Below are 15,092 nucleotides of genomic sequence, written 5' to 3' on the forward strand. Positions count from 1 at the left end.
AACACCTAATGGGTGGCAGGATATACAGCTCCACGAGACATAGATAAGTGACAACTCTGATCTCTGGGACACTTCCACTGAAATGCCAAAGGGCACCAGAATTGATGCAATTGTCATTACAACCTTTGTGAATACTCCAAACAAACTGAACATCTTGCCATTCTAGATTGACTCCAAGTTCCTCATCATTTGAAGGATGATATTCCTGTGAAACATAACACCCTGAGCCAATATTCAAAGAGTGGTGAGGAGTAATGGACACAACAATGTCACCAAGATAGCCACAGACATGAATGGATGCAGAAGATTGAACCCAATCTTACTCAGAGTCCACTTCACCAAAATTGCCTTCAATAGTAATGTAAGATAATGGTCAGCTTTTGGAAGCTTAATACTTTTCATATACAAAGCATCTGCCATGATACCATCCACTTTGATCAGGGGCTCTCCCTGTGGGTGTCACCTAATCAGAGCAAGAGCCGCCAGACAGCTGCCACTGCTGGGGGTTCTGGTGCTCCAAGATGACAATCAACAACTCCTAGGTACACACGGGATAGTAGAGAGAGAAAGAAAGAGAGAGAGAGAGAGAGAGAGAGAGAGAGAGAGAGAAGGAATTAATCTTTCCGGTACTGTTGTACATGTAGTTTTTTGGATTCCCTTGCACAGCATATATTTGCTGAAGTTTTGCCTTGAAAAAGGCAAGGCATGCACTTGTTGAAGTATCGGCGGATGGTGACTGCTTTCTTGCAAGTTATTTGAACATCGTGTAAGCCGGGAGAAACACAGGTCTCACATAAAACAACACTGTTTACAAAAACTGGATGTAAATGTAGTTCGAAATGAAGTTCTTGGAGCTCACCATTTATAACAGTTTACTGGGGAAAGTCCATATTACTACCAAAATGGTTCAAATGGCTCTGAGCACTATGGGACTTAACATCTGAGGTCATCAGTCCCCTTGAACTTAGAACTAGTTAAACCTAACTAACCTAAGGACATTACACACATACAGGCCTAAGGCAGGATTCGAACCTGCGACCATAGATATTAATACCAGAACAAATTATATTTGTTCCAGCGAACATTAAACTACTAGTTCCAGATGATGCTATGTGAATGGCACGCGTCTATTATTGTAATGCTATCGCAACCTATGGAACAGAAATATGGGGTCAGTTGTGTGATGCAAAACAGATATTCAAACTGTGAATAGTAATCATCAAACAAAAATGTAGACAAACATCACCATAACAACAAAAAATGCAAGAAGTTAAAGAGTTCCACACAAGATAACACAGCTAATCTCTCAAGTAGTACTGCTTAATAGGCACTGTAACTGTACAACTATTTTTCCTCTTCATATTTCAAGTATCAGCTTGAACGAGAAATTTACGCAAACAATAAATTACTGCTTATAATAAATCCTTTCTATTCAGTTAATGAATTAATAGTAAACACAGAAAACTGGAAATAGGTATATAGTGCAATACAATTAAAATTTGTATAGACAGATACGTAGTAATTTCAATGTGTGTTCTTAGGGGTATGGAAATAAAATGTGTGTAGCTGAGCTACACTCAGCTGGCGGCTACACGGGTAGCGGAGGCTGTGTGGCGTGGACTGGGCGGTTTTTTAGGTTAGAAGGCCTCAGGAAAGTACCCGGTGGGCTGCAATCTCAAAGGGTGCATGGCAAATACAGGACGTGCTTGGATCAAGGAACAGTTGGAATTGTAGTTGTAAATTGTTGTAGTTGTGCTGGGAAAGTCCCTGAGCTTCAAGCACTAATAGAAAGCACAGAAGCTGAAATCTGTTATAGGTACAGAAAGCTGGCTAAAACCTGAAATAAGTTCTGCAGAAATTTTTATGAAGTCTCAGACGGTGTTCAGGAAAGATAGATCAGGCAGAATTGGTGGTGGAGTGTTTGTGTCTGTCAGTAGTGGTTTATCTTGTAGTGAAGTCTAAGTAGATACTCCGTGCGAATTGGTATGGGTGGAGGTTATACTTAACAGCCGAACAAAGTTAATAATTGGCTCCTTCTGCCGACCCCCAGACTCCGATGATATAGTTGTTGAACAGTTCAGGGAAAATTTGAGTCTCGTAACAAATAAATAACCCACTCATATGGTTATAGTTGGTGGGAACTCCAACCTTCCCTCGATATGTTGGCAAAAATACTTGTTCAAAACCGGTGGTAGGCAGAAAACATCTTCCGAGATTGTCCTAAATGCTTTCTCTGAAAATTATTTCGAGCAGTTAGTCCACGAACCCACGCGAATTGTAAATGGTTGCGAAAACACACTTGACCTCTTAGCCACAAACAATCCAGAGCTAATAGAGAGCATCATGACTGATACGGGGATTAGTAATCACAAGGTCGTTGTAGCTAGGCTCAATACCGTTTCTTCCAAATCCACCAGAAACAAACACAAAATAATTTTATTTAAAAAAGCGGATAAAGTGTCACTAGAAGCCTTCGCAAGAGACAATCTCCATTGCTTCCGAACTGACTATGCAAATGTTGACGAGATGTGGCTCAAATTCAAAGATATAGTAGCAACAGCAATTGAGAGATTCATACCTCATAAATTGGTAAGAGATGGAACTGATCCCCCATGGTACACAAAACAGGTCCGAACGCTGTTGCAGAGGCAACGGAAAAAGCATGCGAAGTTCAGAAGAACGCGAAATCCCGAAGATTGGCTAAAATTTACAGGCACGCAAAATTTGGCACGGACTTCAATGCGAGATGCCTTTAATAGGTTCCACAACGAAAAATTGTCTCGAAATTTGGTAGAAAATCCGAAGAAATTCTGGTCGTATGTAAAGTACACAAGCGGCAAGGCGCAGTCAATACCTTCGCTGCGCAGTGCCGATGGTACTGTTACCGATGACTGTTCCGCTAAAGCGGAGTTATTGAACGCAGTTTTCCGAAATTTCTTCACCAGGAAAGACGAATTGATTATTCCAGAATTTGAAACACGAACAGCTGCTAGCACGAGTTTCTTAGAAGTAGATACCTTAGGGGTTGCGAAGCAACTCAAATTGCTTGATACGGGCAAGTCTTCAGGTCCAGATTGTATACCGATTAGGTTCCTTTCAGATTACGCTGATACAATAGCTCCCTACTTAGCAATCATATACAACCGCTCGCTCACCGATAGATCTGTACGTACAGATTGGAAAATTGCGCAGGTCGCAACAGTGTTTAAGAAGGGTAGTAGGAGTAATCCATCGAACTACAGACCTATATCATTGACGTCTGTTTGCAGTAGGGTTTTGGAGCATATACTGTATTGTTGTTGTTTTTTGGGGAAGGAGACCAGACAGCGAGGTCATCGGTCTCATCGGATTAGGGAAGGACGGGGAAGGAAGTCGGCCGTGCCCTTTGAAAGGAACCATCCTGGCATTTGCCTGGGGTGATTTAGGGAAATCACAGAAATCTAAATCAGGATGGCCGGACGCTCGATTGAACCGTCGTCCTCCCGAATGCGAGTCCAGTGTTTAACCACTGCACCACCTCGCTAGATATACTGTATTCAAACATTATGAATCACCTCGAAGGGAACGATCTATTGATACGTAATCATCATGGTTCAGAAAACATCGTTCTTGTGCAACGCAGCTAGCTCTTTATTCGCACGAAGTAATGGCCGCTATCGACAGGGGATCTCAAGTTGATTCCGTATTTCTAGATTTCCGGAAAGCTTTTGACACCGTTCCTCACAAGCTACTTCTAATCAAGCTGCGGGCCTATGGGGTATCATCTCAGTTGTGCGACTGGATTCGTGATTTCCTGTCAGGAAGGTCGCAGTTCATAGTAATAGACGGCAAATCATCGAGTATAACTGAAGTGATATCAGGTGTTCCCCAGGGAAGCGCCCTGGGACCTCTGCTGTTCCTGATTTATATAAATAACCTGGGTGACAATCTGAGCAGTTCTCTTAGGTTGTTCGCAGATGATGCTGTAATTTACCGTCTAGTAAGGTCATCCGAACAACAGTATCAGTAGCAAAGCGATTTAGAAAAGATTGCTGTATGGTGTGGCAGGTGGCAGTTGACACTAAATAACGAAAAGTGTGAGGTGATCCACGTGATTTCCAAAAGAAATCCGTTGGAATTCGATTACTCGATAAATAGTATGATTCTCAAGGCTGTCAATTCAACTAAGTACCTGGGTGTTAAAATTACGAACAACTTCAGTTGGAAAGACCACATAGATAATATTGTGGGGAAGGTGAGCCAAAGGTTGCATTTCAATGGCAGGACACTTAGAAGATGCAACAAGTCCACTAAAGAGACAGCTTACACTACACTTGTTCGTCCTCTGTTAGAATATTGCTGCGCGGTGTGGGATCCTTACCAGGTGGGATTGACGGAGGACATCGAAAGGGTGCAAAAAAGGGCAGCTCGTTTTGTATTATCACGTAATAGGGGAGAGAGTGTGGCAGATATGATACGCGAGTTGGGATGGAAGTGATTAAAGCAAAGACGTTTTTCGTCGCGGCGAGATCTATTTACGAAATTTCAGTCACCCACTTTGTCTTTCGAATGCGAAAATATTTTGTTGAGCCCAACCTACATAGGTAGGAATGATCATCAAAACAAAATAAGAGAAATCAGAGCTCGAACAGAAAGGTTTAGGTGTCGTTTTTCCCGCACGCTGTTCGGGAGTGGAATGCTATAGAGATAGTATGATTGTGGTTCGATGAACCCTCTGCCAAGCATTTAAATGTGAATTGCAGATTAATCATGTAGATGTAGATATACAAAATGTGGACTTGTGTATGATGCTACAGTATTTAAAAATGATATCCCTATGTTAATTAAGAAGTATGTGATTATGATTGTCTAAATTTGACATTGCAAACGTGTACCTTTATCTGGTCCATGTTTGTACATCCAAAGCTAATAATTTATTAATTAATTTAATTTAACAACAACCCATTTTGGTGACTCTCCATCCAGAATAATATGCTGTGTCCTCACTACCATGAAATTCTCAACAGAGTCAAAAATTCTGCCGAATACCGCGTATCACTGCACTTACGTTAAGAAATACTGGTGTGGTACCACAACAAATGCTTCAGTAATATGAATATGGCTCTCAGTACACCAGAAGAAATGTCCCCCATAAAATCAGTAACGTCTATGATTAAACAGCAACAAAGCTAACTAAAGAGTTTGCTTCTGAGTAACAAACGAAGTATTCTTTGTAACCACTCATTTATCAATGGGACATTTCCCAAATGGTTGAAATATGATGAAGTTAAGCCTCTGTTTAAGGAAGAAAACACAGGAATACTGTTAAACTTCCATTCAATTTCACTTTAGCCAGCAATCTTGAAAATTTTACAAAAGGTAATACATTATTGGTTTCTTAACAATCTGACAACAAATAATATATTGTTACAGTCACATTTGAGATTTCTAAAGGGTTCTGGTATTGAGAAGGGAGTCTACATAAAGCAAGAATAAACTTAATTCGTTACACACAGTAAATTAAGGAAAAAACTTAATTCATTGGACACACTAAATCACAGTATCTTTTAAGTAACTTAGAATATTAAAACGTAACAGAAAAAATTATGTGGTTATGGGAAAGATAGATTGCTGCTCACCACATAGATTAGATTAGATTTACTTTCATTCCAATTGATCCGTAGTGAGGAGGTCCTCCAGGATGAAGAACATGTCAGAAAAACAACAATACATGACATATATTTACAACTAAAACGAATAAGCTAATGTACCATTCCACAGGTCCTAAGTGGAATGATCGTCATTTTTTAATGAACACTACATGAAAGAGTCATTTTACAAATACTAATGCACTGAATTTAAAATAAAAGTTTTTTTATTTATTTATAAGGTAATAAATGTGTAATATAACTACTACAATACTTATTTACAATGAACACATTACTGCACTGAAATGGTGCAGAAGTTAGATTGTACTTGCACACACACGACTAAGTGACTTTAAATCCTTGTGAAGATTATTCTTATTTCTAGTATTGATTCCATTAATTGAGCTGCTGGTTTGAAAAAGTGATATATTTTTAATGACAAATTTCATTAAGGAGTAAATATATTGGGAAGAAGTAGTTAATATCCCTAGTTCCCTAAACAGGCATCTGCAGGATGTTCTTGAGTTCAGACCACATACTGCACGTTTTTGTGCCTGGCAAACTTTAGCTTGGCTTGATGAATTACCTCAAAAAATAATCCCATATGAGATTATGGAATCAAAGTAAGCATAGTATGCCAGCTTTTTCATTTTTATATCCCCTATGTCTGACAACTCGCAGTGCAAATAGAGATCTGTTAAGACGCTTCAGCAGTTCTGCGGTCAAGCTGTAATCCCAAGAATTTAACACTGTCCACTTCTATCTGCTTGTCATCGTATATCAGGCATATACTCTGAACTGCATGTAGTGTGTTTTTTCAAAGTTTAGTGACAAAAAATTGGCTAGGAACCAGTGATTAATGTCCACAAATATATTATTAGCTGATCTTTCTAAGACTACACTTGATTTGCTATTTATTGCAATGTTTGTATCATCGGCAAACAAAACTTACTTGGCATCTGGTAATGTTACTGATGGAAGATCATTGATATACACAAGAAAAGGTAAGGGCCCAAAATGGAACCTTGTGGGACCCCACATGTAATCAGTTCCCAGTTGGACGATGCCTGATAGCTTGATACATTTCTCTTTCCTAATAACACCCTTTGTTTTCTGTTAGAGATATAAGATTTGAACCATTTTGTAGCATTTCCTGTTACACTATAATATTCTAATGTACTTAAAAGGATATTGTGATTTACACAGTCAAATGCCTTTGACAGATCACAAAATATACCAGTTGCCTGCAATTTTTTGTCTAATGAATTAAGCACATTTTCACTGTAAGTGCAGACAACCTTCTCAATATCAGAACCCTTTAGAAATCCAAACTGTGACTTTGACAGTATGTTATTTGAGATAAGATGGTTATAAAGCCGATTGTACATTACTTTTTCTAAAATTTTTGAGAATCTGGCAACAGTGAAATTGGATAGAAATTTGATGCTATTTCTTTCTCTCCCTTCTTAAACAGTGGCTTAACTTCAGCATATTTCAACAATTAAGGAAATATTCCACTGATAAACGACTGGTTACACAGATAGCTTAGTATGTTACTTAGCTCAGAATCACATTCTTTAATTAACTTTGTTGATATTTCGTCATACCCACGAGATGGTTTTGATTTTAAAGATTTTATGATGGACATTATTTCTGCTGGGGTAGCGAGGGTCAAATTATGTAAGTTACTTGAAATGTCTGGTCTGAGGTATTCCATAGCAGCATCTACCGAACCTGACAACCCCATCTTTTCAGTGATAGTTATAAAATGTTTGTTAAAAAGTTCTGCAACTCCATACACATCTATCACCAATGTATCATTTACTCTTAATGCTATCTGTCCCTCTTCATGTCTGGTTCTACCGGTTTCCTCCTTCACTATATCCCATATTGTCTTTATTTTGTTATCAGCTATGGCTATCTTTTCCTTTTAATATATTTGCTTTGATATCCATATTACAGTCTTCAATATTTTGCAGCATTTCTTGTAATGTGCTATAGCAACAACATTGGAACTGTTTCGGATTGACAGATACAGTTTTCTTTTTGTTTTACAAGATAGCCCTGTTCCTTGAGTAACCCATGGCTTCTCTGTAAACTTTGCTCTAACCTTGGTAAGTTTAGGGGGAAAACAGTGTTTGAATAAGGTAAGCACTTTATTAGCAAAAGTGTTATATTTTTCATTCATGCCATGAGCACTGTAAACATCAGTCCAGTGAATGTCTCTGAGGAGTGTCCTAAAATAATCAATTTTTGACTTTTTGATTACCCTCTTGAGCTCAGATTTAACAGATTTCATATCCTGTTCAGTATTAACATTTAACAGAAGGAACTGCACGACATGGCCTGAGAGGCCCTTGACTATTGGTTTTGTAATATAATTTTGTTCATTGGACTTTTCTATAAAGATATTATCAATGGCTGTTTGTGAACAATTGGCTACCCTAGTGGGGAACTTTACAGTGGGAATTTAAGTTGAATGATAGTGTTACTAACTCAAATAAGTTCTTATTGGGAGAGTCTTTAGGAAATCTACATTGAAATCACCAGCAACCACTATTTCTTTGTTTTTGGTTGTTAAATGGGCCACTACAGCTTCAAGGTGGTTTACGAACAGATTAAAGTTACCTGCAGGTGCTCGATATACACTTAATATTATGAAGGATTTTTTGTGAAATTCTACTTCTGTTGCACATGCTTCCATACGCTGTTCTAGGCAAAATTTATGAGTGTCTATGTTCTTAAATTTATGACAGTTCCTGATGAATATGCCAACTCCTCCTTTCTCCAATTCTGATCTACAAAAGTGAGATGCTAACCTAAACCCTGTAACACTTAAAAGTTCTATACGAGTGGTCACATGATGTTCAGCGAGGCAGATTATGTCAGCTGGGTTTGAAGACTCTAATTCATCTAAGCAGATAGTTAATTCATTAATTTTATTTCTCAGTCCTTGAATATTTTGATGCAATAAAGATAGCTGATAATTCACACTGACCGAGTTAAAATTGGGTAGATTTAAAATATCTGGGGACAGTTGAAAATTCTTAACCAATAGCAGTTTATGCTGATGTAATAAGCTAGAATTATGTTTTTTGGTTTCTTTCTCAAACTCAAGGTTTGTCTCAGTTCTAACCTCTCTTAGAATTTGGTGTCTTTCTGTCCTCCCCACCCTAAAAAAGGGTCTTTTCTGAACCCTATAACCACTGGTATTTTACCACTCATGACAGTGCTCCCCCTTTAACTTTCCTGCTATTTTACCCAGCCAATTTACCCTTCCACTTCCTGTTGAGGGGGAGGCCATGCCTAGTATAATCCCACCTATTGAGAGAATCAACAGGAATCACACCAATGTGTGACCTTGCACCCAACATAAGCAGCTGTTCCAGTTCCAAATTAACTCTCTTGACAGAAGAGTTCAAATGAGATTGGTCATGGCACCCAAGAACAAATACAAATTCAACACTAGTATGCTTCGATGCTGATGCAATCTTTGTCAGGTCAAACACTATACTGTACCCAGGATCTCTGTCAATACTGTTACCTGCCCCACCCATTATAACCACGGTGTCTTCCTTAGTGAAAATTTTGCAAAGTGATCCTAAAGCCTCTGTCACCTGCTCCAGACCAGCACTAGGTTTAAAAAAAATTGGTGACCTAATAATCTGATCCTAGTTCATCCTGCAAAAGTTGACCAACACCTCTTCCATGGGAACTACATAACAACAACACTTTCTTTCTCTTTACTGGTTTCCCTACATTCTAACTTTTCAATTTGCTGCTGAAAATTTGTTGTGCCCTGTCTACACCTGCAACTGCTTGAGGCTCACCACCTTCTAACTGAAGCAACAGGTCAAATCTATTTTCCACATTCACCATGAAGCTATCAGACAAAATTCTGGGCCTGTTCCTCCTGTTGCCACTTCCCACCTCTCTTTACCCTTCTCCCTCCTTTACCTGTCAAGATCTCCCCTGGCCTTGTCTAACTCAGCCTGAAGGATGGCAATTTTCCCCTCATGTTCTAGTATCTTCCTATCTCTACTACAAATCCTACAAGACCACTGAGGAGTCTTATTTACTTCCCCTATTCCCACACCACTACAGTCACCCACAGGGGAAAAAACTACAGCACCCATCACACCAAAGCCCCCACCTAACAATTCTACGGCAAGTCAGGCTCTTTTCACTCATGATAAACATAATAGTTTATTAAGAATATGTCAGTTAAATTACAGATACGGGGTCACTGATAGGCACAACAAAAGGACTCAAGTAAGCAAGCAACAAACTTACAGCATGCTTGAATAACTGCGAGTCAGCAACTTCTGTTAATCAGTACAATGAAAAACCACACAAATTTTACTTTTTCATTCACTCTAAGATCAATTTTGGGCTTCAGCTCAGAACTAGAAATCGAGAGAATAAAAATAGTATAATTTGCAACTTTGGATTTGTTTTTTGTTGTACTACTTACGCAAGCTTTTGGCCAAAACACCATCTTGCAAATTAGACAAAAAACACACACACACACACACACACACACACACACACACACACACACACACACACACACACACACACACACACAGAGGTACTGTCTCTGGCTGCCAAGGTGCCATACTGCGAGCAGCTGTACATCTTGGAAGAAGCAATCTGGGTGGTGGAGGTAAGGAGGAGGCTGGGGTGGGGGTTGGTGAGAGGGGACAGCAGGTTAGTGAGGGGAGGATGGTAAAGAGCTACTTCTGGGAGCATACAGGAAGAAGGTGGAGAGATGATTGGGCAGCTATGATGCAGTCATGACGTTAGTCATTGGATGGAATAAAAGGGGGCAGGAGAGGGGGTGCAGAAAAGGAGATAAGTAAAAATAGTGGGGTTGCATTGGTGGGATAGAGGGTTGTGTAGTACTGGAATGCGAACATGAAAGGTGATATGTGGGTGAAGGGTAACAATGAACGAGGGTTGAGGTCAGGAGAGTTACATGGAACGTAACATATATCTAATGACTGTGTCACAGCATGTGCCATCTGGATCTTTCCTACTAACACCAGCTATTCTCAGTGGTGCAGGTGGGAATTCTCCCTGCAATGTATCATATATTCCCGTAACCCTCCTGACCTCAGCTTTCATTAGTAATTGTCTTTCACCCACCTGCCCCCTTTCTCTGTTTCCTCTGCAGCCCAACACAACCCTCTATTCCACCAACAAACCCACAATATTCTTACTTCTCTCTTTTTCCAACCCCTCCCCTCCCCCCCCTCCGCATCTCACCTCCCAGCTGCACCTAGCTTTCCTATTCTTTCTCCATATCGTCCCTGTATGCTCCCACATGCAGCACTTTACACCCCTCCCCCCCCCCCCCCCGATGCCGCAGCCGCCTCTTTACTGCCATCACACAGAGTGTTTCTCCCATCATCATGAGCAGCTGCTCCTGTCTGGCCTCGGGGCAGCGAAAGACAATGGTCATGTGTGTGCAAGCTGCATTTGCATGAGTGAGTGTGTTTTCTAATTCTGGAGCAGGCCTTTGGCCTGAAGCTTACTTATTTGATAGTCTACAACAATGTAGGAAAAGAGATTGCTACATACCGAAAAGAAGACACATCAATCTGCAGACAAGCACAATTAAAAAGTCACTTACACAAAGCTTTTGGCTACAGCCTTCAACAGTGAAAGAGAAACACACACCATTCATACACACAAGCACACCTCTCATGCGCACGCAACCACCGACTATGGCAGCTAAGGCCAGAATACAACCCTCACATGGAATGGCAGAAGGAATGTGGAGGTGTCGGATTAGGGATAGTAGTATGCGGGTGGGAGGACAGAACGACACTGTCTGGTGGAGCATGCAGGAACTAGAATGCCAACAAGCACTGAGCAGGAGATTGCAGGGCCAGAAGGTGGAGCAAAAAGGGGAGGAGTGAGGAAAGATGCGTGGTTGTGTGGGCAGACAGTGGCAAAGAAAGAGGCTGAGAGATGAAAATGAGAAGGAGCTGATAAGAGAGAGGCTTGGGTGGAGAGTGTGTGGACAGTATGTTACCACAGGTTTAGGGAGGGATAATTATGTGAGCGGAGAATGTGTTGTACGGGGTAACTTTGATCTGCGCAGTTCATAAAAACTGGTGGTGAAGGGACCTGCAGCCACAAGGATCACTTCACTTGGCATTTGTTTAGTATCCATTAGCATATTTGTTTTTCTTTGAAAAATTTTTGACTATTGTGTATTTTTGGTATTCTGATCTTCTCGCTATGGATCTATTGGTACAAAAAGAGTAATCTAATCTTCGAAGTCAAGAGATACTGCATTCTGTTGGATTTCCTTGAACCATACTGTTTTGTATGTTATGTGTGAAAAGTGGAAGTTAACGTCTGAGAAAGGAAAGAAATAACAATAATATTAGCAGATTTAAAGGGTCTGAACATTCATATTTTCTAAATGTTTGCACAGAGTATATCTCAGGTGGGGCAAAATTTCCTAGGGGATGCAAGAAATCACCTAGAAACTACATCCAGGCCTGCTGTCTAACCAGTCCTAATCATTAATCTGAAAGACAGATTCAATCCAGCTCAGAGTTGTCTCTTTGTGTCCCAAAGGCGAGATAATGCACTTGCCTATCCATGTGGGTAATGTTTGCTTTGCATGGAGGAAGTCATTTTATGTGAGATACATTTTACATTTGATCTCACAATACGTTATGGAATTCTACAACACAGGTCAACGAGACAGGATGCTAGTTTTGTATGCCACATCTATGCTTTTTGTAGATGGGTGTGGCCTGTGCTTTCTGTGATCACTGGCAGTCTAGTGATGTAATATGGCTGGGCACCTACAAGTTGGGGCAAATGCCCAAGATAAATGCATGGGCAAATGCTCAAAATTAATAAATTCTCAGGCATTTATGCATTTTAATGATAAATTGATAAGTGGCACTCATAAAAAAATTAAATTGCTATTTTATTTTCGGAAACGTGTTTCCCGACATTGCTTTTGTAGTGGTTGGTTAACCAAGTTAAAAAAGGTGCTTGACAGTTAGGAAGAGTTCCTAGTGGAAATAAATTGGACTTTAAACATAACTATACATTTTTAATGAGGTCCATTCTTGGGGTAGTACATAATAAAAAAAAGAAAACAAAACTGAAATTTAATGTAATGCTTGAAATAAAGTTAACTAAGTACGCAGCCTGAAGGCATTTTTACTTATAGGCCCTACTATACTACAGAACAAAGTTTCCCCCATAAAGATTTTAATTAGGGATGACTCATGTGCCAATTCCCATTCCCTGAGTAGAAGAATCGCCAATTCTCTAGGACTCTGCTATTAGCCTATAGGGATGTAACCATTACAGTATGTTCGGCATCAATTCCTTATTATTAGATCTTTTTTATGATGGTGTTCTCACTTTATCTTCACAGTAGTGCAGTTGTATGAAAGTAGATAAAGAAAGGAGCAGTATAGCAAACTAGTCCGTCTCAAATGTCAATACATCTGACAAAGCATTTTTTGGTTTTTCACTGAAAACAGAGTAACATTTAAGAATACATTTATTATCAACTGACACGCATTACAAAACACTACACAGCTGTTTAGCACTGTGTGTGTGTATGTGTGTTAGAGAGAGAGAGAGAGAGAGAGAGAGAGAGAGAGAGAGAGAGAGAGAGAGACTGGTGAAATAAAAAAAATATTGTAAATAAGCAGCTGTGAGTAACACACATCCTTCTCTTTTCCTTTGGGTCTTGGTAATAAAGGCAATGAATGACACTCGTATGTTCACATTTGCTAACTCTGGACATCACCCTGCTTTATTTACCAATGTCTGGAGTTGAAAGAACTTCAGCCATTCACCACAAAGTGCCCAGTTAAAAATGTTATTGGTGTATTACAACCCTTCCTAGGGAAGGTTCTTGTTCTAATTCAGTTTACTAGAAGACATTGTGTCTTTACTGCTGTCCACTCGTTTGAAAGAGAGGTAATACGTAAAAGAAAGTTTGCTATTTGTACTCACTTGAAGTCAACTCCTTTACAATTCTTTGGGTCTGGATGCTCCTCAAATTTTGAAATATACAGAAACGCTCTTGCTATTGGTAAAGCCTTTATTTCAGTATAACCAGGTGGTTCTGCAGCATGAAAACGCTGAAGCCACTGATCAATAGCTTCATCAGTAACAGCAGACTTCATTTTCTTGTGTTTACAACACACTGCAAAACTTTTGTTTTTCTTTGAATATGCGTCTGAGCGTTTTTCCATTAAGTAACGCGCATTCTTACTACAGTGACTAATAAATAACTTAATGCTCTCTTCGCTTTTCGTTTGGAGTTCTCTCTGTATAGCTGTTATATTTAAACATCCATGTTTCTTAAGTGCCTTCAGAAAACGAGATTTTTCTTCTGTTGTCCACGTTCCTTTCTGTGGATCGTAGTCGCGTTGCGGTTTTATTATTTTCCGCTTGTGGCGTGTCGTATTAGTCTCAGGAAGCACCTGAAATAACAGTCAAGCATTTATCAACGAAAAACGGTTTCTTGTGAATTAACTAACGCCAGTAACATTCAGATAGAAGATACGGTATGTGAGCACATAACTGGATTTTTCGCCTGTAAGCATACTGCAATTATTATGACAACATAATCTTTTCAAGATTTTAATGCTCCTATTTCTAAATATATTTTTAATATTAGGTAACAGTTCTGAGGCGTAACTTAACACATGTACGGCAGACCAAAGAATGATTAAAGCACAAATTGATGTCACGATGAACATAACATCTGCTGAGAAATCCCTGCAGCTCATAGTTTGTCTGCCACGGTTTTAAACTTCAACTCCTATACTTGGTTGTAGTTTAGTTAACGTAAACAAATAATACAATGACATTAAATTTACAACTACTTCGTAAGTATACATTTGACATAAAAGCTTTAATATCAATAGTAGTATGTTTACTAACATCCTCCCTACTTGATTGCTGACATCCTTCGCTTTCTTCCATATTTATAACTCTAAGCCGTTATCTGACCACAGCAAAGACCACATATTCCTTCGATTCTTTAAATGTTTTTATGTTTATGTCTTTCCATAGATGTACCGCTTTACGAGTACTCGCTATGCGCATCTCTGACGTACATGCTACCAACCATTCAAAGTAAAAGCCTGGTCACACGCAACGATCAGTCTGCGCAAATGGACACATCATACGTGCGCAGACAGATCGTTGCCTGTGAACTGGAGATTTGCGCACATTTATCAGTTAGAATAAGCCTTACGAGGGTACGATAAATCATTTTTGATTTTGCTTCTTCGTGTTTAATATTCCTTGCTCCAAGACTTCCTTGATTATTCGAGATCACCCAAGCCGGAGACTTTAACGAGACAACGCTGCGCATCTGTCAAATAGGAGGCAGGCTTTCTAAAACGGAGTACGTTTAAAATAAAAGTGCTGTTCCAGCTGTCATCAGTAAAATTTTGCTCCAAA

The 15,092-nt window shown here is 39.5% G+C and overlaps 1 protein-coding gene across 3 annotated transcripts in view; it reads right to left on the reverse strand.

Annotated features, from left to right (window-relative positions):
- The window catches only part of LOC126095043 (uncharacterized), a 62,983-nt gene extending 48,260 nt beyond the window's left edge, over window positions 1-14,723 (reverse strand). For 2 of the 3 annotated variants that reach the window (XM_049909716.1, XM_049909715.1), the window contains exons 1-2: window positions 14,568-14,723; window positions 13,632-14,104 (exon numbers count right to left, since the gene is read on the reverse strand). In XM_049909716.1, coding sequence (XP_049765673.1) covers window positions 13,632-14,104; window positions 14,568-14,609 — 515 coding nt within the window. In that variant the 5' untranslated portion in view covers window positions 14,610-14,723. The remainder of the gene's footprint in view (window positions 1-13,631; window positions 14,105-14,567) is intronic. The other variant, XM_049909717.1, reaches the window with a different exon arrangement.
- Window positions 14,724-15,092: the final 369 nt, after the last annotated feature.

Source organism: Schistocerca cancellata, chromosome 8 (assembly GCF_023864275.1).
Source record: "Schistocerca cancellata isolate TAMUIC-IGC-003103 chromosome 8, iqSchCanc2.1, whole genome shotgun sequence".
Taxonomy (NCBI): domain Eukaryota; kingdom Metazoa; phylum Arthropoda; class Insecta; order Orthoptera; family Acrididae; genus Schistocerca; species Schistocerca cancellata.